This window comes from Papio anubis, chromosome 6 (assembly GCF_008728515.1).
Source record: "Papio anubis isolate 15944 chromosome 6, Panubis1.0, whole genome shotgun sequence".
Lineage (NCBI taxonomy): Eukaryota > Metazoa > Chordata > Mammalia > Primates > Cercopithecidae > Papio > Papio anubis.
Window position 1 is genome coordinate 123501075 of NC_044981.1, and position 23311 is coordinate 123524385.

Genomic DNA, 23311 nt, shown 5'->3' on the forward strand with positions numbered 1-23311 from the left:
TATCATCATTTGCTGAGCACTTGCCATGGGCCAAATGCTACGTTGCATCCTGGGCCAAGATTGATCAAGGGTACAGTCTCTTGACTTTAATAGATGACACTCTAACTTGGGATTGTAGTCTTTATGTGGGCACCTTCCCTGGACTGAAGACAAGGGTGAAGGAATGGCCTGACCAATACAAATCCATCCCTGTCAGTAGAGGGATAACCAAAGCACATGCCCGGCAGGGGCGAGGCAGCAGTGATTATCAGCTGCAGATGCCACAGGCCATAATTGGAGAGCTGGGAGGGACCCTACTCACACCCACCTTCCCCTGTCTTAGGCTAATCTGAACTGACTCACTAGGCAAAGATAGACCAAACTAACTGTTGGAAATGAGGTCATTTTTTCAAAAAAAAAAAAAAAGTTTCCTATTTCTCTAGGTTTCTCTAGCATCAGAATTCCACATGAGAGTGGAGTGACTTAGAACAAGGAGACAAGCCTTGGATTCAAGCCTTCGCTCTGCCAGCACTAATCATGTAACTTTGGACTTTTCTGGGCCTTAAATACTAAAATCCATGAAATTAACCCATTAGTCTGGATGCTCTTTGAAATTCCTTCTAGACATCAAATTCCTTGATTCCATGTAAGGTTGCCAGATTTAGCAAAGGAAAATACAGGATGTCCAGAAAAATTAGAATTTCAGGTAAACACCACTCATTTTTTAGTACAAGTGTGCCCCATGTCCTATATTTCATCTGGTAACCCTAATTTCATGACATATATGTCTCTCCAAGATGAAAGCAAGTACTCTAGCCAAGGGGAAATGTCTGTTCTTGGGGGAAAGGTCAAAGTTGTTAATTTTCTTTTCTTTTTTTTTTTTTTTTTTGAGACGGAGTCTCACTCTGTCACCCAGGCTGGAGTGCAGTAGCACGATCTCAGCTCACTGCAACTTCCGCCTCCCTGGTTCAAATGATTCTCCTGCCTCAGCCTCCTGAGTAGCTGGGATTACAGGTGCGCGTCACCACGCCCGACTAAGTTTTGTATTTTTAGTAGAGACGGGGTTTCATCATGTTGGTCAGGCTGATCTCGAACTCCTGACCTCGTGATACGCCTGCCTCGGCCTCCCAAAGTGCTGGGATTACAGGTGTTAGCCACCTCGCCCAACCAAGTTGTTAATTTTCTTAAGCAGATTTATATCAGGAAGTGTGGGCTTTGTTGTGTGGCTTGACCACTCTACTCTGATTAAACAGAGTGGTTTTCATAGATAGGTAGGGATGGGAAAAATGCCCCACCTGTTCATTGTTATTTAACAGGGTTAATTTTTTTTAATATAGCATAAGCTCCAACTGGAAACAAAATGAAACTGCCAACGGATATTAAGGCCTAGGTGAAGGAAAGGAAGGCCAGAGAAGGCTGCGTCCATTATCACAGAGACACAAAAAGGCTTGTGAAAAGGCCCTCCATGTCTTCACTTGGTTTTCCTTCTATAATGATTTTATTCTGTTTGGTAGGAAACAGGATCAGAGGTATTCCCACTCCAATCCCGAGGAATGGGTTTATGTACAAAAAAGAGAAACTTGGTTCCCTCTAAAAGAGGGAAAAGAGTTACCAAAAGAACGAAAAACACAGGGGAAAAATGGGCAGGCTACTTCATCAAGCTTCTCTGCTTTTGGCTGGAATCCTAGCAACTCCGTGTTGCTGTTTCATACTAGTCAGAAATTTTGATTGGCTGTTTTGCTTCCTTTTTGTTAATTCAAATGGGAAAATGGGTGATGTAGTCTTTCAGAAAGTCAGTATTTTTGATGCATAAAATCTTTTGATTCTGAAGAATACAGGGAGGAGTAATAAGAATGGATTCTTGTGATGAAAACTGGGGGATTCTGTTATAGCAAACATTTATTGAGAGTCTGCCATGAACCTCACACTGTGCCACACATTCACAAACTTCCCAACTAACATTCACTCTGTAAGTAGGTGTCATCCTTTCTATAGGAAAGAAAATTACATCTGATAAGATGAATGGCTTGGCCAAAGTGGGGCATAATTAGCAAGTGGTCAATCTGAGACGCCAGCCCTTATCACCTGACTGTAAATTCAACACTTATTTTTTTCATGTCTTTTTTTTTTTTTAAGGCAAAGAAGCCAACCTGCTAATGCAAAATCTGAACAAGTTGCCAACACCTGAAGAAAAGTTCGATTTTTTATTCAAGAAGTATGCTGAATTGGTAAGATCTTTGATTAGCTTCTTTTCTCAGACAGATTCAGGCTCCAGTTAGAGCTGAGAAAAGGAGACTTAGTTTTTCAGGCACCTCATTAAATAAAGACCATGGCTGGTACCTTTGAACAAGCCTGAGCTAGAATTCATAAAAGAAGAATTTCTTAAGGAAAAAAAAAAAAGGAAAGAAAAGTTGAGAAATAACAGCAAGAGGAAGAAAGAGGCTAGAATTGGAGTGTCCACCACCACCTCCAATATGTGTGTAATTTTGGGGCTAGGAGACTGAAGTATATGTGATTGAAAATTGTAGATATTTTAAAGTTCTTTTTAGTTTTGTAATAAAATAGAAATATACTCACTATAAAGATAAACAGGCCAGGTGCAGTGGCTCACACCTGTAATCCAACACTTTGGGAGGCCAAGGTGGGAGGATTACCCCAGGCCAGGAGTTCAAGACCAACCTCGATAACATAGTGAGCCCCCATCTCTACAGTTTTTTAAATTAGCTGGGCGTGGTGATGAGCACCTGTAGTCCTAGCTTCTCAGGAGGCTGTGGCAGGAGGATTGCTTGAACTCAAGAGTTTGAGGTTGCAATGAGCTATGATTGTGCCATTGCACTCCAGCCTGGGTGACAGCAAGATCCTGTCTCTAAATATAAATACATACATAAATAAATATAGACAGATAGATAGATAACATATTTTCAAACTTTCACTCAGTTCTCCTACCTAGGATTTTTGAGAGCTACAAAGGGAAGACAGCAGGGGATTGAGTCATGCCATCCTTCAGTTCATGGCACATTCTAGTCTGGTCCATTTCTGTATTTATTATCTTTGATCCTCATTCTTCTCCCTCTTGCCTACAATAGCAAAGCATTTCATGTGAATTGTTTTGTACCCTGTTCTAAGTGCTCCTAGGCAGCCGCCTTCTCAATAAATTGGGGCCCCTAGGAGCAAAGGAAGCTACCCTCAACCATCAGAGAATCCTCAAAGTGGACTGCCTCCTCACTAGTAACTCTAAAATTGGCTGGTGGGAGAAAAGGGGAGGACTTAGTGAGCCCAGTGCCTCTAGTTTCAAGGAAAAACAAACACCTGCCAATCTGAGAATGAATTGTAAAGACCAACATCTGAGGTCTGTGTGCTAACCCTGCAGACTATGAGACCCACAGTTCAGATGTGGCATCCTCTCTAATAAAGCTCGGCAGTAACCTTCTCCTTTATTTCTGCTTCTACAAAAATTCTTTTGAAGGAATTCCCATCAGAATCTCTATCTGTTCCATTTGGTTATCCAAATCAGGGAAGGAAAATAAACCATATCACCCAATCCCAGCGACATGGGTTCCTCTCCCTGAAATGTATTGTGACCAGAATCACTGGGCTGATTCTCACATGTTAGCACCTCACTAGCTCCTTTTGATTGTGTTGGTGTCACGTTGAGAAAAAGGTAAAATAAATCTTACTGTAGACTGAAAGCTCATACTAATAGTAGTGAAGTTAGATGGACCAAACAATTGAACTTATTTTTAATAGAACTTATTGAGAATAATCTTTCTTAAAATGTATATATATACATTTTAGATATATTGACATAGTTTGGGGAACTTTTTAAAAGTTAGTCAGTTGCCTGAGTTTTTAATCTTGGACTTGGCATTTATATATTGCGCATCAACACTGTTGGATACCAGAACATTATAGGAGTGGAAGAGCTGTTCTAGCAACTTTCAACATGTACTATATGGGGCATATGTAAGTTATTTATACACAAAGAAGTCTATTTTGTGCCCTTGTTGTTTAGAAGAATTGCATGAAATCATGCAATTAAAATTAGTTGCATGAAATCATGCAATTAAAATTTAGTTGCAAATAAAAAGTAGTTTGGGGCAAAATACAAGTTCTTTCAGTTATTTCTTTTGAAGAAACAGTGACAGGAGAATGAAACTTAAGACTCCATATAGCAAAAAATTCCTCCAGACAGTAGGTTGAACTGCCCCCAACAGTAGATTTACCATTGCAGCTAAGGAAGCTTAAACCTCAGGACATCTCACTTACATGGACCCCTTTGAGGCCCGGGGCCTAATTCGCTTTAATTTTTTTTTTAAGAGGGCCTCCAAAACTGAATAAGCTTCAGGCCCACAAACTCTTCATCCCTGTAGATGGAGTACACTTCAGTGAGTGACTTGTTTTCTTTGTTTTTCACTCTGAATCTAGTCCTGTAATCTTTCTGTCCTTCTACCTGATGCATCCTGTTATACTGAATTATTATGCAATAGATCCAGAAAAATTCTGAAACTCTAAGTGACTGGCTGATTACTTAACTCTCCCAACAATATTTTTAGATTATTTTTTAGACATACAAACTACATTATGAATATATATAGTGGTGAATACACAAAATAAAAATACCTCTAATCCCTCATGTAAAATACAAACTTTGTTTTATGCGTATTCTTTTCCTATTCTGCTGTATATGCAGAGATGCTTTTAATTATAATTACAGTCATAAGGTACATATAAGTTGATGTCTGGTTTTGTACATGACAGGTATTTTTCCATATAATATATAGTCTTCATAAATATTTTTTGTAAAGGTTGTATCATATTCCGTTAAGTGGCTGTATCTACTGATTCAATAATTTGAAGATATTTAAATTCCTCTCACTATTTTGCTTTACCAAATATTTCTGCAATGAACATCATCACGTATCAGCTTTGTTTTTTCTCCTTCTTTTTTATGATTTTAAGAAAAATTTCCAGAAATAGGATTACCAAATTAAACAAGATGAGTGCTTTCTGGTTTTTAAACTTTATGGCCATATTGCTTCCCAAAAGAGCAGTAGAAACTCACAAAGCAAGTATCAGTGTATCAATTTTCTTGCAACTTGTATTGCACTGGCTATTAAGAATTTCAATACCATAAGTTAGGTGTCAAAAATAATATTTTCTCTCCAAATCTGGCCCCCACTCTCACATTTCCATGCAATTCTCACCTATCCATCCTTGCTCTTTTTAGTATTTTCTGAGTCGTTTTTCCTTTGCCCCTTCAATTTACCAACACATACCAAGGCCATTCATGTTTCATTTCCAGCGCCATGTTCTATACTTGAGGGGACTGGGCAGCATTCTAGACTAATACAGGAAGTGATGTATGGTGCTGCAGTCCCACGGCAGTACATTGGGGAAGCATCACTTTTCCAGACTTACCGATATTTTCTCCATGAGCCAGTGTTGTTCATCCTGGTCTCAGGGAACTCCCTGTACCTACTCATCCTCCTACCAAAGCAGTCACCCCCAATAAACAAGAGATTGTTTTTCCAGAGACCATATTCAATTCAAACCTTACTTGCTATACTTTGGCATTTGTATCATCTCTTGTAATAAACTTTCAAACCCGAGAGGTCATCCTAGAAAAAATGAATAGGAGAAAATTGACCCAAAAAACCTATTACATTTCCTTTTCAGAAAAGAAAAATTATGAGGAATTTCAATTTTTTACGTGGAGACTAAAGCCTATTTCCTTGCTCACTGATTTGGATATTAATATAGAAAACGACTGAAATATAAGTGTTCACATGGAATAAATCATCAAATTCAAAGCTGTGAATCAAACTGCCACTCTAGCTCACTCATCCTTGCGGAGTCTAAATCCTGTAATATTACCTGACATTGTATTCATTAATAAATAAAGATAAGCTCATTAATAGGTAAGGACACTTCATGACTAAATTAGGAAATGGCCTGGGAGAAATATTTTTTGCATTTAATTTCCTCATTTCTTATGTAGTTAAAACAACATCAGTAATAGGATTTTAATTTAGTACTTAGCAATAATTTTACTTTTTAACTTAGTAAAAAAGAGAAAGAAAACAAGAGAAATTACAGACAGACATTCTATATGCCTATTACAATTGTACAGAAGGACTATGCCTAAGTAAAATCGCAAAGCCTGCATTTGACTGAAGCTGTGCGGTAAGAACCCAGAGGGCAGGGAATGTGTATTTTCATTGTCTTCGATGCCAAGAATCACTTGAATATTGGCTGAATTACTTTGTTAATAATTTAAACTTTTTAAAATATAAAGGAAAGTTCTGGTGTATTATCTTGATTAATATTAGAAACAAAATAGACTGAGCACAGCGGCCCGTGCCTGTAATCCCAGCACTTTGGGAGGCCAAGGCAGGCGGATTGCTTGAACTCGGGAGCTCAAGACCAGCCTGGACAATATGGCGAGAACCCATCTCTACAAAAAAAATTAGCTGGGCATGGTGGCACGCATCTGTTGTCCCAGCTACTCAGGAGGCTGAGGCAGGAGGATGACTGAAGCCAGGTGTTTGAGGCTTCAGTGAACTATCAGTGATCGGGCCACTGCACTCCAGCCTGGGTGACTGAGCAAGACTCTGTCTCTAAAAAAATTAAAATTAAAAATAAAAATAAAACATTAAATGGATAATGAGCAAGCACAAATCATTTCTCTTTCAACTTATGAAACACCTATAGGGCGTCTTCCTCCTGACACTCAGATAAAGCCACACAGTGCAGAGTTCCCTAAACAAGGACAGTTTTGTCCACCAGGCAACAATAGGCATGTCTGTTGGGAGATATTTTGGGGTGTTGCAATTGGGCAGTGCTACTGGCATATAGCAGGTAGGGGCCAGGGATGGTGTTGAACAACTTACAAGGCATAGGATAGCCCCAACAACAAAAAATTATCTGGCCCAATATGTTACTTGTGTTGGGGTTCAGAAACCCTGATATAGGTTTCATCTTCAGAAAGTAAAGTCTAAACCAGAATGGCAAGAATAATAACAATATATAAATTTCGTTTCTTTTTTTTTTTTTTTTTTTTTGAGATGGAGTATTGCTCTTGTCACCCAGGCTGGAGTGCAGTGGCACGATCTCAACTCACTGCAACCTCCGCCTCCCAGGCTCAAGCGATTCTCCTGCCTCAGCCTCCCGAGTAGCTGGGATTACAGGCGCCCGCCCCTAGGCCCAGCTAATCTTTATGTTTTTAGTAGAGACGAGGTTTAACCGTGTTGGCCAGGCTGGTTTCGACCTCCTGACTTCAGGTGATCCACCCACCTCAGCCTCCCAAAGTGCTGGGATTACAGGCATGAGCCACCATGCCCGATCTACAATATATAAATTTCAAGAAAGGACAATAGTCATTTAAAATCAAAATATATGTGCAAGAAATTTCATGCCTATCTTATAACTATGGTGCAAAATGAAAGGATCACATATATGAGCAAGCTTAGCATGAGAAATAACAGATTATTTATTTTCCAAGGAGCATATCTATTTCAATCAATATTTTTAGTAATATGGGTCTTGTTTTTACAATGCTAATTTCCACTAGTAGCTAGAAATTGCACGTAAGTTTGAAGATAGAATATCATATATACATAGCCTTAGTTTTATCTGGCAAGGGTTTAAAATGCTTATTTTAGGGTGGCAGGAGGGAGAGAGGAAAGAAATAAAATGTGAACTGAAGAAAGTGTGACAGGTGTTCATCTCACTCAGAAAGAATAACTGCTTTTTATTTGTTATTTATTATTATGATTTTTTGAGATGGAGTCTTGCTCTGTCACCCAGGCTGGAGTGCAGTGGCACAATCTCGACTTACTACAAACTCCATCTCCCTGGTTCAAGCAATTCTCCTGCCTCAGCCTCCCAAGTAGCTGGGATTACAGGTGTGCGCCACCACACCCGGCTAATTTTTGTATTTTTAGTAGAGATGGGGTTTCACCATGTTGGCCAGGATGATCTTGATCTCCTGACCTCATGATCTGCCTGCCTTGCATCCCAAAGTGCTGGGATTACAGGCATGAGCCACCACGCCTGGCCCCAATGGCTTTTTTAAAATGGGGAAACTGAGGCACGTGTCAGAGCTCATGTGGCATCTGTATCCATTTGCATTAGGCTCTGTGAGGCACCAGAACACCTGAGGTCCAGAAGAACCAGGGCTTTTCCTTTCTGTTCATCAACAAAGTCGTTATTAGGACTAGTACTTACCTGACTTCATCACCATCTGGGCACTACAGGAACTAAGGCCAGTGGAGGAAATGGCTCGGGACAAACGGCTGCTGCTTGAATGTGGCCCCAGTGATGGTCAGTCTGAGATCGACACTCCTAGAGTCCACTGATCTCTCTCTGGAGGCTTCTGAGGTTTATCCCCATGCTCCCGACACCAGGTCTAGAACTCCATAATAATGTTGCCAGATGTAACAAATAAACATACATTACACTCAGTTAAGTTTACATTTCAGATAAACAACAAATAACTTTTTGGCAAAAATATGTCTCATGCAATATTTGGAATATATTAAAACCTATGCTAAAAATTATTTCTTGTTTATTTGAAATTTAAATTTAACGGGGTGTCCTGCATTTTACTGACAATCCTATCCTAGAACTTCAGCATCCAAGATGGAAAGTACAGTAGTAAGTTGATTTCATGTTCCAGGGCATTTGTGGCTGCTGGAGGAACACGAGAAGAGTTCACCTGGACTCAGCAGAAACCAGCAGAATGATCTATTTGTTATAAGCACAGGGCGGGTGTGGGTGGGGAGCAGCAAGGCATGTTACAGATATTTGCTATTCATGCGATTGAATCATGCAGTAGCTATTTCTGATGGTTTGGTGAAAACCCGTCAATACTTAGGTAGTGGAAGGATACTTTCTCTTCTCCTTTCCCACACACAAACAATCCACACTCAGAGCCCAAAATTATAAAGAAGAGGACTTCATCTTCTGTTTACCAGAAGGCTGCATTTCTCTTTCCTATTTTTAAAAATAGTGCTAGAAGCTTGTTTCAAGGAAGAATTACGCAAACTAAATGCAACCCAGGCAGACAGACTGTTGATCACTGCCTCAATGCAAGGCATCGTCATGAACTCTGGCAGTTTACAGATTCCAAGACATGCCTTTCGATTTTGTCTGGCTATTCAATATTGGTTAGATAGACTCAGGAAAAATATTTCTAGACCATCCAAAAATAGATCAAAGTAAAAAGAGACTAGTAATAATGAAAAACCTATCAATGCTGTGCTCTGAAAACTATACCTTCAAGTACTACAAAGGTGACACTTATGAATTTCATTTACTTCCAGAGGAAGAGATAATAGCAAAGAATGTTTCCAAACAACCATAGAGTAATCTTTAGGTTTGTTTTTTTTCTATCGACTCCAAGGAGATCCCTGCCATTTTCTTTCATGTTTGTATCTCCATGTGTACAGCTGGATGAACATCGTACTGAGCAAAAGAAGTTAAAGCTCCTCCAAAAGAAACAGGTACAAATTCAAAAAGAAAAGGACCAGTTACAAGGTGAACACAGCAGAGCTATCCTCGCTCGAAGCAAATTGGAGAGTCTGTGTCGGGAGCTGCAGAGACACAACAAGACTCTCAAGGTATGTCCCAATGGCTCAGAATAACATACTTTCTTGAATGGGCACAGAGACAGGCCTCTGCTACTCGTGGAAAGAGTGTGAATTTTAGAATTAGAGAGGCTTGGGTTCAAATACTGCCTCTGTCCCTTGCTTGCTGGTATCCTTAAATAATTTTACCTCCTCGAGCTACTTTCTTCATCCATAAAATGGAGATTAGACCAGCTTCACTTTGTGGCTCGGAAAAAATTAGATGAAGTTGAATATGTAAGGTACCCACATAGTACCTGACACAGTGCAGGCCCTTAATAAAATGCATACCATTCCCCTTACTTTTTTATTATGTTGAGTTTGTTTCTAAGGTAGGCCTTAGTTCTTTTTTAAAAATACATTTGTAAAGATTCAGCATTTTTGGTATTATAATGAATTCTGCATGACATGAGATAAACGGACACACACCGAATTGACACAATGAAATGAGATTGAGAACCAAAATGTCAATAGTCATCTGAAAAAAAGGAAGCTATTGGAAAAAGCACTGAAGCTCTTCAGGCTTAATTATTCAATCTAAAAATAATAGACTGTTCACTTCATTGGGTCTGCACGGGTTTCATTAATTACAGCGTAAGCCCTAGCAGTGTGGTCAATTTGATTACACAGAGACACTAGCTCCATTCAATATAGCAAGATGCAGAGCTCTCCAAGATGACCACTGTGTGCTTCCCCGATCCCCTTTCCAGCTGAAGATCCTAAAGCTTTTGACAAACAATAATTAATTAGACACCAAGGTTCCTGTGAGGTAGTTATTATTATAAGCATTTAAAAAGAGATACTTCAAGAAACAGAGTACATGAAAATCATTGCTGAATTTGTACAATTGAGTTAGGAAAAACAAATAGAAGATAATCATGGTTCCTCATTTTCCAAATTGCTTTTTGATATCTGGGAAATGGAGAACCAGCGTGATGAAGTCGAAGTCTCAAATTGCAAGTTTTAGGAGATGGGCTACTGGCGTCTTGTCAACAATGGTACTGAAGACAGACACCCAGGCTGAATGGGGGCCTGAGGATGGAAGCATTGTCCTCAACTCAAGATTTGGATTCAAAGGATGCATAAATCTCTTGTGTGTCTACGTAAATCCACTGTGTAATGTTACACAGTAAGGAGATAAAAATTAAATCAGATAGGGCGGGATCATTTATCAACAAAGAAATATAAAGAGTAGAATGATACAGCATGGTCTTCTTGGGTAGTAGTGAAAGACAGAATGATCAGCTGGTCACAGCGGGTCACATCCGTAATCCTAGCATTTTGGAAGGCCAAGGTGGGAGGATCACTTGAGCTTGGGAATTTGAGAGCAGCCTGGGCAACATTTATGATAGTGAGACATTGTCTCTACCAAAAATCAAGAAAATCAGCTGAATGTGGCACATTCCTGCAGTGCCAGCTACTTGGGAGGCTGAAGCAGAAGGATCATTTGAGCCCAGAAGTTAGAGCCTGCAGTATGCTATGATTGTGCCACTACACTACAACCTGCGTGACAGAGCGATGCCCCAGGAAAAAAAAAAAAAAAAAAAAAAAAGAGAGAGAGATCTTATTAATACCATCCAACTGGTTAGAGACCCTCCCCCACCAAAAAAAACAAAGACAGAATGATGGAAGTAGCAGGAGACCCTGTAAGTGTGCCCATATACCCTCAGTCATGGCTTCTCATTATGAACAATGACATTAAGTATCATTATTATGCCAGAAGTTATGCTAAGTGCTTTACATACATTATTTCATTTAATCTTCACGATAACCCAGTGAAGGTTAATATCTCCACTTTATTGAAGAAGAAACTGACACTCAGCAATCCCAATCAGTTGTCCAAGGTTAAGTATATTTTAAATGTCAAAATCAGAATTCAAATTCAAAATATTTTCAAATTTTCTAATTTTTTCTTTGACCCAGGGATTATTTAGAAGTGTTATTTAATTTTTATAGCCTATCATACATGCTCTATCTTGATAGCATATGTACTTCGAAAGAATGTTTTTCAGATGGTGGGTGTAGTGTTCCATAAGTAACAATTAGCTTTAAATCATTTTTGTTTTTTTTTTTTTATTTTTTTATCTAACAGTTGCTAAGAAATGAGAGTTAAAAATCTCATATAATTGTGGAATTGTCCGCTTATTTTAATTAGGCCAATTTCTGCTTTATGTACTTTGAATCATTAATATTAGGTGTATATACATTTATGATTATTATGTCCTATTGGTGATTTTACCGTTATGAAATGTCCCTTAGTAATCTTTTTTTTTTTTTTTTTTTTTTGGTGAGATGGAGTCTTGCTCTGTCGCCCAGGCTGGAATACAGTGGCGCAATCTCGGCTCACTGCAAGCTCCAACTCCCTGGTTCAAGCAATTCTCTGCATTAGCCTCTCAAGTAGCTGGAATTATAGGCACCTGCCACCATGCCCAGCTAATTTTTGTATTTTTAGTAGAGATGGGGTTTCACCATCTTGGCCAGGCTGGCCTTGAACTCCTGACCTCGTGATCCGCTGACCTCAGCCTCCCAAAGTATTGGGATTACAGGTGTGAGCCACCACGCCAGGCCAGTAATAATCTTTGTATTGGTGTCTACATTATCTGATATCAATTTAGCCACTCTAGTTTTCTTACTCTTATTGTTTGCCTGGTGTATCTCTTTTCATCCATTTACTTTCAGCCTGGGTCTTTATATTTAAAGTGCATCCTTTCAAGATAGCATATAGCTGGATCTTACTTCTTTTCATTCCTACAGTATCTGCCTTTTAATTGCAGCACTAGTCCATTAACATATAATGTACGTATTGATGTGGTTTGATATATGTCTACCATTTTATTATTTGTTTATTATTTGTCACCTCTACTTTGTTTCTCTTGTTCTTTTCCTGCCTGCCTTTGGATTATTTGAATATTTTAAAATTACATTTTATCTCTTGTATTTTAAAATTATAACACTATGCATTATCTTTAGTAGTTACTCTGTGATTACAATATACATTCTTAATTTTTCATAGTCTTCCTGGCGTTAATGTTGTATTACTTCACATAACACATAGAAACACTGCAACTAAATAGATTAATTTACTCCCTCAGCCTTTAAGCTATCATCATTATATGTATTATATTTACATACTTTTGTAAAGCCGAGGAGACATTGTTATAATTTTTACTTTAAACGATAATATGTATTTCTTCTTAAAGACAAAACTATCCCTTTTATCTACCCAGATGTTTATCATTCCTGATACTTTTTATTCATTCTGTAGCTTCACATTTCTGTCTGATGTCATGTCCCTCAGCCTGAAGTACTTCTTTTAGTATTTCTTACAGTACAAATCTGGTAATCAATTTTCTTAGTTGTCTTTTATCTTTAAAACATCTTTATTTTTTTTAATTGAAGGCTAAATTCATTGGATATAGAATTCTACATTGAGAGAACCTATTCGTGGGTTTTTTTTCCTTTTAGCCTTATATAAATGTTCCACTATACTGGCTTTTGAAATTTTTCATGAAAATCAACAATCATTTAAATTATTGTTCCTCCACATGTGTTATGTCCTTTTTCTCTGCCCTTTTGAAGGCCTTTGTATTGATCTTTCACTTTCAGAACTTTTACTGCTTTATGGCCAGGAGTGGTTTTTTTCGTATGTATCCCTACTTGGTATTTGCTAAGCTTTTTTGTATCTGTAATTACATGTCTTTTACCAAATTTTAATTTTTTTCAGCCATTATTTCTTCGAATAGTTTTTCTGCTCCATTTTCTCTCCATCTTCTTTCCTTCTAAGATTCTAACTCTATGTGTATTAGACCTTTTGATATTGTCCTACAGGCCTTCGAGTCAATCTTCACATTCTTCACCAATACTTTTTCTCTTTTATTTTTAGATTACCTTATTTTGATTGGTCTATCTTCATATTCAGTGATTCTTTTCTTTCTTATTTTTGTTCTGCTCTAAATCCATCCAGTGATGTTTACATTTCAGATTTTGCAATTTTTAATTTCAGAATTTCCATTTGGTTCTTTTTTTATACATAATCTCTCACCTGAGATTTTCTACCTTTTCATTCATTGAGATAATATTTTCCTTTACATCACTGACCATAGTTATAATACCTGTTTTTAAATACTTGTCTGCTAATTCCACATTTGCAGCATTGTAGAACAGGCCTCCTCTACTTGTCTTTTCTTTTGAGAATAGATCACATTTTCTTGATTCTTCATATGTCAAGCCATGGTCTATTGGATCCTGGATGTTGTGACTATTATGTTGTGGAGAATCTGGATTCTACTATATGCTGAATACTTTTTATTTTTTTAAGCAGACAATTAATTTGGTTAGATTCAAACCATAAACTTTGTCTCTTGAGCAGCAGCTGAAATCTCAGTTCAGTTCTTTTTTACTTAGCTAGACGGCTTTGTACACATGTGGCTCAAGGCCAATCAGATTTGTGTGAAGTTTATTCACAGGATCTGGGCTCTATTTCTCTGACTCTCTCTTTTTTGGGGTGATCTCCCCCTCACTGTTGAGGGACTCTAGTTGTCCAGAACTCTGAATTCTTATTCTTCCAATATGGAAGATGGTATGTTTTACATGAGAATTTTGCCCACCTCATACTCCTGCCAACTGCAGATTTCTCTCAAGCTAAAAGCTGTAAAAAAATAGGAAACTCATGTACAAGTGCCAACTTCCCTCCAGAGTCTGTCTGATTTTGTTTACTCTCTGGTGTCATCATTGTTTCTTGCATTTCATCCAGAGTTTATAGTTGTTATTTGCAGAAGGGTCAACTTGATATGAGCTTCCTTGGCCATACTAGTGAAACAGCTTAAGTATACCTAAATCTAAAATCCATGTGCTGGGAGCTTGGGAAGATATAGAAAGACAATGTATAACTAGGTATTTCTACCATCACAAATTTTAGCTTTTACTTTTCATTATTAAAACCGCTCCTTCAATGAGTCAAACACACACACACATAGAACCTCACAATTTAGGATAACTTAAGAAAGGATTGATGAAAGTCTGAGACATGGGTTTGTTTCAACAAAATGATACATATATTTGAAGTGATAAATCTGAGCCTCAAACTATACTGAAAAAGAACTGCTTAGTAAGAGAGGGGTGAGTGTCTCAGGGAGCATAATTTTCCTAAAGAAATGAGAAGCATTTGTTATCAGAATATCACAGAATTTTAATGTGGATAGGACTGTAGAAATGATCTAGTCCAAGCTACTCATATGTCTGTACATAAATTAATAATTCATTGATTCATTAAATAAACATTTACTGAATACCTATGGATTATGTGCCAGGCACAGCACCAGTTGTAAAATGCACAATGATGCTTGCGAGGTTTTTTCCTTTGTTATCTCAGACTTCATCCCTCAATTTTACTGACATTATTTTGACTTTGAATAATGTATTTGATAAAGAAAAGATAATTTTATCTCAGATGCTGTCCAAATGATTGAAAATCCTTTAACAATGGACTCAAATGTTTTAAGATATTGCTAGATTTCTTTTTGTCTCATTGAAAAACAACATAGGTTGGGTGCAGTGGCTCAACGCCCGTAATCCCAGCACTTTGGAAAGCCAAGGTGGGCAGATCATCTGAGGTCAGGAGTTTGAGACCAGCCTGACCAACATGGTGAAACCCCATCTCCACTAAAAATAAAAAAATTAGCTGGGCTTGGTGATGCATACCTGTAATCCCAGCTACTCAGGAGACTGAGGCAGGAGAATCACTTGAACTCGGGTGGTGGAGGTTGCAGTGAGCCAAGATTGTGCCACCGTACTCCAGCCTGGGTGACAGAGTGAGACTTCATCTCAAAAAAAAAGAAAAATATATACACACACACACACACATACACACACACACACACACACACACATATATATATGTAAAAATGCAAGATGACATCTTTTGGGCCAGGATTGGGGGTTATGATTCTTTGACATTTATTTAGTGCCATCCTAACATCTGTACCTTCTTTCTATAACCAGTTCCCAATAAAAAAACAAAACAAAACAAAAAAAACGTCAGACTTGCATGGGGTGGTTCATTTATTCATTCATGGAATATTTATAAATACAAATGGCATTCAAATCATGGTGTGTAGTTCTGATTCCAAACTTGCTGACTTTTAAGCTAATCAGGACCAATGTGGAAACAATCACAATCATACATATATTTAATTGCTGTTAACTGGTAGCCATAATTATTTTTAGCGAAATACATATAGTAAGTGTTAGTATACAAAGTTTAGGGAAATAATATCTCAGATAGTTTATTTCTTCAGTTTAGGAAGTACAGATATCTTCAATACCCCTGAGAAGTTGTTGCTTAATAAAGGTTTATAACATGAATAAATTATGTTTTGATATCAGGAGTCACATTAGAGTTAGGAATTGTGTTATTGTAGAGGAAAGAAGAAACCTAATGATAAAATATTTTCAGAGCATATATTTTCAGCATCAGTTTTTATTTTGATCACATTATTTTGTTATGATAAAGATCTGTACAATTACTTCTGTTAAAAATTATTATTTCTTTTAAAAAATCCTGTTACATAATTTGAACTTGGTAGGCAATCAAATGCAGTATAATTTTACTTGCCAACAACGAAGCAAGCTTTCATATTAACAATCAGAACTGAAAAGAATCCTAAAATGTCTGTATCATTTGTCAGCCACGTAAATGTCTCTATCTTTGGTAGGATGTAGCAAGATTAAACCCTTTTATTCGAAAAGAATAACAATCACAAAGCACTTCTCAATATAGATATGGAGGAAATTGGAGCTCATTGTCAGTGGCTAGCAATGAATGGAGAGTTTTGATTTAGGAGAAAAGAGAACAGAAATGATATAAAAGTTAATTTGCAATTCTTCAATGTTAACAAAGCGGAAGAAGGAAAATTAGATGTTTCACTTTAGAGTTAAAGAAGATTTGAAACTTAATATTGCTTTCAGATTCAAAATTTACATTGAACATTTTAATTACCCTATGTGACACATTTAATGATTGTTCTTTCAAAAACAAAATAATATCCAGCATATTTGGAAAGATTCCCTTTTATATTCTTGAATGGCTGTAATTGAGCTATGCTATCTTAGTTTCCTTTTTTAAAGCTCTTTGATGAAAGTTTTTTCTCACAAAGAGAAAATTTTTATTGTGATCACTTATATTTACAAAACTTGGTAATACAATTATGTGGTTAATATGCCATGGTTTTTATAGGGAAATATAAGATCTATTGTTCTCCCTTTACCAAACCAGAGAAACACATGATCTGTCTCATCAATCAGTAAACTCAAGGGGCCTTTTTTTCAGGCCACAGCCAAGAGATCAAAATTGTGTGACTGTGTGTTTGTTAGAAATCGCTGCAGTTCATTCACTCAACAAGAGACCCGTCATCTTTAAAACAAGTCTATTCATCACTGACTACAAATTCAAGGCCTTCACAGCACCTGTTCTGAGTAACTATGTACTCACAGCTGAAACCTTTACTCATACATTTATTTTGGGGCTGAGCAGCTTTAGCTCTAGGGAACTGAAAAAAAAACATCCCACCTACTCTGCACACTCATCTCCTCTGGGTGACCTAATCCTGAGTTCTGTAAACCCGGGGTGCATTTAAACAAAATGTTTTGCTTTTTATTCGCAGGAAGAGGCGCTTCAGCGGGCACGTGAGGAAGAAGAGAAAAGGAAGGAAATCACAAGCCATTTCCAGAGTACCCTCACGGACATCCAGGGCCAGATTGAGCAGCAGAGCGAGCGAAATATGAAGCTCTGTCAGGAGAACACAGAGCTTGCAGAAAAGCTGAAAAGCATCATTGATCAGTATGAGCTCAGAGAGGAGGTGAGAACCACATCAAACAACTTAGAACAGGACATAGATCCGGATCTGGGTGGTCAAGGTGGGAACTTGGTTAATAAGACAGTTACAGCCAGCCCTCTCAACAGATTCATATTTAGGATTGGATTTCCTTGACTAGCCAAAATGAAGACAGATGGTCTTACAAAATACCTGACTGAAAGTCATATGGGATTTCTTCAAAACTGGCATCATTGCAAAGTAAAGGCAATAAATAGAAAGTGATAGGCTGTGGGCACAGTTTTCCTTGAAAATAATATTTCTCAGCCTTTTAAAAATCCTCTCTGTATAGCCAGAAATAACTCACGCACTCCTTAAGAATTGCCATGTCATCTAAATTAAGAGCCTGTATTCTGGCCGGGCGTGGTGGCTCATGCCTAGTAATCCCAACACTTTGGGAGGCCGAGGCAGGCGGATCAAGAGGTCAGGAGTTGACCAGCCTGGCCAACATAGTGAAACCCTGTCTCTACTGAAAATACAAAAAAATTAGCTGGGCATGGTGGTGGGTGCCTGTAATCCCAGCTACTCAAGAGGCTGAGGCAGGAGAATCGCTTGAACCTGGGAGGCGGAGGTTGCAGTGAGCTGAGATCACGCCACTGCACTTCAGCCCAGGAGACAGTGTGAGATTCCATCTCAAAAAAAAAAAAAAAAAAAGAGTCTGTACCCTACTAGGCCAATAATAGTATTAATAATGTAATCATTGTGATAATAATGATGTCATTTATAAAGTGCTTAGTTTGTATCAGGCAATGTGCTAAGTGCTGAACTTTACATACCATATGGCATTTAATTGTCTCAACAATCTTATGCACTAGTTAATAATATATTATAGATGGGAAGCAGAAGCTAAGACATTAAACCACTTACCCACAGTCACAAGAGCCAAAAGCCTTTTACTTTGAATAGGTTATATTAGGGGGATGATCAACGTCTTTTGTTATCACCAAATTATATTTTAATATTTAATATGTTTTTAAGATTCCAGATACCCTCTCAGGATTTTGATACATCATATTCCTTTCCCTATCCCACCCAAATTTTAAATCTCTGCTTTAAAATGTAACATAACATAGTCAAAGCGGCTCCGTTGGCAACATGCTAAGATTTTATCAAGCACAAAACTGAGCCAACAGCATATGGTCGCAGTGGTTAGGTAAATCAAGAAACTCCTCACAGTAAGCCAAAATGCCATGCTACCATTTTATCTTGTCACGAGGATCAATCCAGCTCCAGAGTGGAGGTTCAGACTAAAGAAGAAAGGAAGGAGTGAAAGCAAAATATCCATACTCTTCAGAGAGATCTCAGATGGGAATGGGCTGCTATACTAGTTGTATATTCCTGGGACTGGTTCTAAGTAAAGCCCAAGGGTAGAATTCCATGTCCTGTTTCTGATGGGACCTCCTAGTGATCAGGAAGTTATCCATACTGAGGTAGAGTTGTAAGTTTCTCTTCACCAAACTAGTCCAGAGGTCAAAAGGTGTGGTGAGCTCTGCATATTTGCAAATCAATTTCTCTATGACCCTTGGCCTTGTCATCCCCACCAGAGCAACAGAGTAGAATTCAGGGGGGCTCAGGCCTCACTCCCAGACCTCAGACCACATGCTGGCACCCCAAGACTTTCTCACAACGCCAGAGGCAAGAATGCGGAGAATTCATCATGATAAATTGCACTAATGTTGTGATTAAAAGTGGTTTTATAGTCACAGAAAGAGCCAAAATACCAAATAATACAACTGCAGCCCCTGTATATTGTATACTGATAGATGATTGTCTGCGCTGTCTAACATAATAAATAGCATCATATCTAATAGTTACCAAATGTAGAAAAATATTGTATGGATCTTTTGGTGTTGACACTGCTGAACTCTGGTGCCTCTACCTGTTGTAGCTACCTTTGTGTGTGTGGTGCAAAGTTGGGGGTGGGCATGGTTCACCAATTTACAGCTTTAGTATAAAGCTGTAAGTGATGCCAATGCATTTATCCCTCTCTTCTTTTACATCTTAAAACCTGGAGAATGTATATTAATGTGAATTATTGTATTTTGCATTTTTAAGCACCAATAATAAACCAAACTTTCTATGTATACTTTATTTTTCTTAGCATCTGGACAAAATATTTAAACACAGAGAACTGCAGCAGAAGCTGGTGGATGCAAAGCTTGAGCAGGCCCAAGAAATGATGAAGGAAGCAGAGGAGCGACACAAACGAGAAAAGGAATATGTACTTATCATTTTAGTCATTCTGCATATCTGCTCCAACTCAGTGTCAGAGACACTCTGAGCAAGTTGTTTTGTATTTATTTATTTATTTGAGACAGAGTCTCTGTCGTTCAGGCTAGAATGCAGTGGTGCGATCTCGGCCCACTGCAACCTCTGCCTCCCAGGTTCCGGCGATTCTCCTGCCTCAGCCTCCCAAGTAGCTGGGATTACAGGCGCCCACTACCATGCCTGGCTACTTTTTCTGTATTTTTAGTAGAGACATGGTTTCACCCTGTTGGCCAGGCTGGTCTCGAACTCCTGACCTCAGGTGATCCACCCCCATCGGCCTCCCAAAGTGCTGGGATTACAGGCGTGAGCCACCGCGCCTGGCTGCAAGTTGTTTTTATAATGGTCAAAGAGCACTAGACTGATGGAGAAAGAGCCCCAACTTCTATGGAGCACTAAATTAGCCAGCCCAGTCTGAGGCACTGTATCTACACTACTTTCTACATAAAATCGTCATTCATCCATTCCACACATATTTTTCAAGTGCCTGTTATCTGCTAAGCACTGTGTTAGGTGCTGGGACATAGCCGTGAACAAGACAGAGAAGGGCCATCTCCCACTATGGAGATCAGAGTCTAACTGGAAAAAGACAGGCAATAGACGAGCAAACAAGGAAGGGTCATTACAGACAATAATCACTGCTACTAAGGAAATAAAGAGAAACTGAGAAGGGGCCAAAGAAGGGGACGTACTTTAGATTGAGTGACCAGGAAGGCCTCCTGGAGGGAAGAATGCTTGATTGAGCTAAGCCCTGCCCGATGAGGAGCTGCCACTTGGAGCATCGTCTCCAGCATCTGCAGCAGCAACAAACGCCCTAATGCTGGAGCCAGTTTGGTGTGCTCCAGAAACAGGAAAAGGTCAGGGAAGCAAGAGCATGGGGGAAAAGTTCAAAATGAAGCTGGAGAGGTAAGCAGGGGCCAAACTGGGTAGCTTTGTAGGGCTTAAAAAGTCATTTGGATTTCATTCTAAATACAATGGGAAAGTACTGGGTACTTCTGCAAAGGAAGTGATGGCATGATCTACTCTGCATCTGCTAAGATTAATTTGGCTCCTGGATGGAAAATAGACTGCAGAGGGACAAAAGAGCAAGAAGACAATTAGGGGACTACTATAGCAATCAGATGAAATGTGACAATGACCTGGTTTAGGGATATGGCAGCAGAGAAGAGGGTTGGAGATGGATGAAAGTTGTTTTCAATGTGAAATCAACAGGCAGTGCTGCAGACCTGAAGCTGGTGACAAAGAGAAAAGGAGAGAGTCAAGGATGACTCCTAAGTTTTGGCCTGAGGAAACTGAGTGGCAGTGTTTATTGATATCTCATTAACTCTAAGCACCCCCTAAAAAACTGTAGGGCCATTCTACAGATGAGAGAATTGAGGCTCCAAGAAGATACACAACTTGTAAAGGTCACACGCTGCTGACTGAGCAAGATGTGTTTTGATCTTCTGTGCATCTGTTCCCAAAGCCCACACTCTCTGTGACGATGCATCACACTCAGATGTGTGTTTCAGAGGTATGAGTTGAGGCATGTATCTGTTGCTGGGGTGAGAGAGAGGTAAAACATAGTCCATGGACCAATTATTCAAATTTGGCCATTTCACATTTTGATCTTGAGCTTTTCATTTATCCAAAATCAGACCAGAATCAATTCAATTGGTTAGAATAGTAATTTTAAAATAACTTTTCAAACATGGCAACAAAAAGACAAATTTTGGGCAATATAATCTGGTGGACATTGGATAATTTCAAATCAGAAGTCCATGTTCTCTTAAGAAAAAGATTAATTTATGAAATCCATCTACAACCTAGCTCTGAAAGCAAGAAATAAAACATTCAATTATTATTCACAATCCAAGAGAATAGAAATTCCACCATTGGTGTAATTACCCTCTTGGGTAAAATATGCTTCCCACAGGATATCAGTACTTTGTTATATAACACATGAGACACGACCGAGAAAGAACTAGACAAAGATGCACATGAGAGACATTGGAGAGCAGGTTTGAGACGATCCAGCCTTGGCAAGAAACTAGCACCCCGCTCTGGTTCAGCAAAACAGATTTGAGTCAAAGAGAGGGAGCTCCCCTCAGTTCTTCGAAGCTAGCCGCCTACCTGGGTTGCAGCTCGGGCACCTCCCTGTGGAAGTGATGAGGTATCAGGTCATCCAGGCAGAATAGGCAGCCACCAGCCTCCCTCGAGGTCAGGGGTCACCAGTCACAACAAGGCTGCATAGCCAGCTCACAATAAGCAGGCACAGTGCCAACACTCCCCTTAGATGGCCAGAGGGGACACTGTAGGGCTTCTATTCCACAGCTGCCCTAGTCCTCTCATAGGACCAGTCAGTTGCACTTCTATTAAGAATCAATCTTCACTGCACACTGGGAAGCATAGAGGAACAAATACAACCCATTTTACAAATGGAGAGGTTGGGCCGTAGGAAAAAGACAAACTTAGATGAGGAAAAAGATGCTTTCCAGTTTTTAAAAATAATGATTGTATTGTTGGTTTTTTTGGTTCCGATTACATAAGCAATGCATAGACCTCGTGGACATTTTTTTACAATAGGGATAAACTAAAAGTAGGAAATTTCAATCAGCCTATCTTCAAATATAAGAGAAACTTCTTAATTGATGGCCTCCAGACAGACTAGCCAAATTGATCTCTGATGTTCACTATTGTCTTTGTGAAACACACTAACTGATGCCCACAGCATGCTGACTCGCAGGTCTACCAAGCCACTCTCTGGAAGGGCTACAAATATTTGCCCCAGTTTAGTAAAGTGGAGCTTACCAAGAATCAGCTCTTTGCACAAACCTTTTCTTTCCAATTGCACTTGCTTTTGTGTAAATCAACAGGATGTTACATAAACTGATGAAATATAAGTATGAAAACAAAAAACTGTTTGTGCAAATTATGCTTAGTGCTTTGAAAGACTAAATGCAAACAAGTGGCAAAAAACTGTCAAACTAGATATGAGTAGCTATAAAAGACTGGGGGGAAGTGGAAAACTCTAGAGAATTATCCAGTCAAGCTGCTTCACAAGTATTTTTAGGTTGTAGCACTATTGCTAAACACACACACGCGCCTAACAACCTAGAAATCTTATATGGCACACTATGTATGTGATTTTTTAAATAATAATAAAAACAAAATAAAAAACCCTCTGAACTCTAATCAGAAGATCCATACCCAAAACAAAGACCACAGCCCCTCCTCAAAATTGAGAAATAGACATTCATCTTAAGTTAAAAATTACAAGCTTATATATGAATGTGTCATTGTATGCCCAAATCACCTTTTCAGTTTAACCCATCAGCTCTCAGGGGCCAGGATTCAGACCAGTAAGTCAAACTTCTAACCTGTATTTCTCAAAATGTAATCCACAGACCACTGATATCCAGACCATTTTGGGTATTTTCTTTAAGCACAGATTTCAGTCACACCCTGTACTTCCTAAATCATATTATCTGAGAGGCATCTGCATTTTAATATGTTCCATAGGAGATTCTGATGCATGTTAGAAGCTCTGTGTCAGGAATCAGGGACAAAGACCAAGGATATACATATTTC

General features: G+C 38.7%; 1 protein-coding gene across 1 annotated transcript in view; it reads left to right on the top strand.

Annotated features, from left to right (window-relative positions):
- TXLNB (taxilin beta) overlaps positions 1 to 23311 on the top strand; it is a 52504-nt gene that overhangs the window by 12364 nt on the left and 16829 nt on the right. The window contains exons 3-6 of the mRNA XM_003898103.4: positions 2116 to 2207; positions 9429 to 9599; positions 17267 to 17461; positions 19578 to 19697. Coding sequence (XP_003898152.1) covers positions 2116 to 2207; positions 9429 to 9599; positions 17267 to 17461; positions 19578 to 19697 — 578 coding nt within the window. The remainder of the gene's footprint in view (positions 1 to 2115; positions 2208 to 9428; positions 9600 to 17266; positions 17462 to 19577; positions 19698 to 23311) is intronic.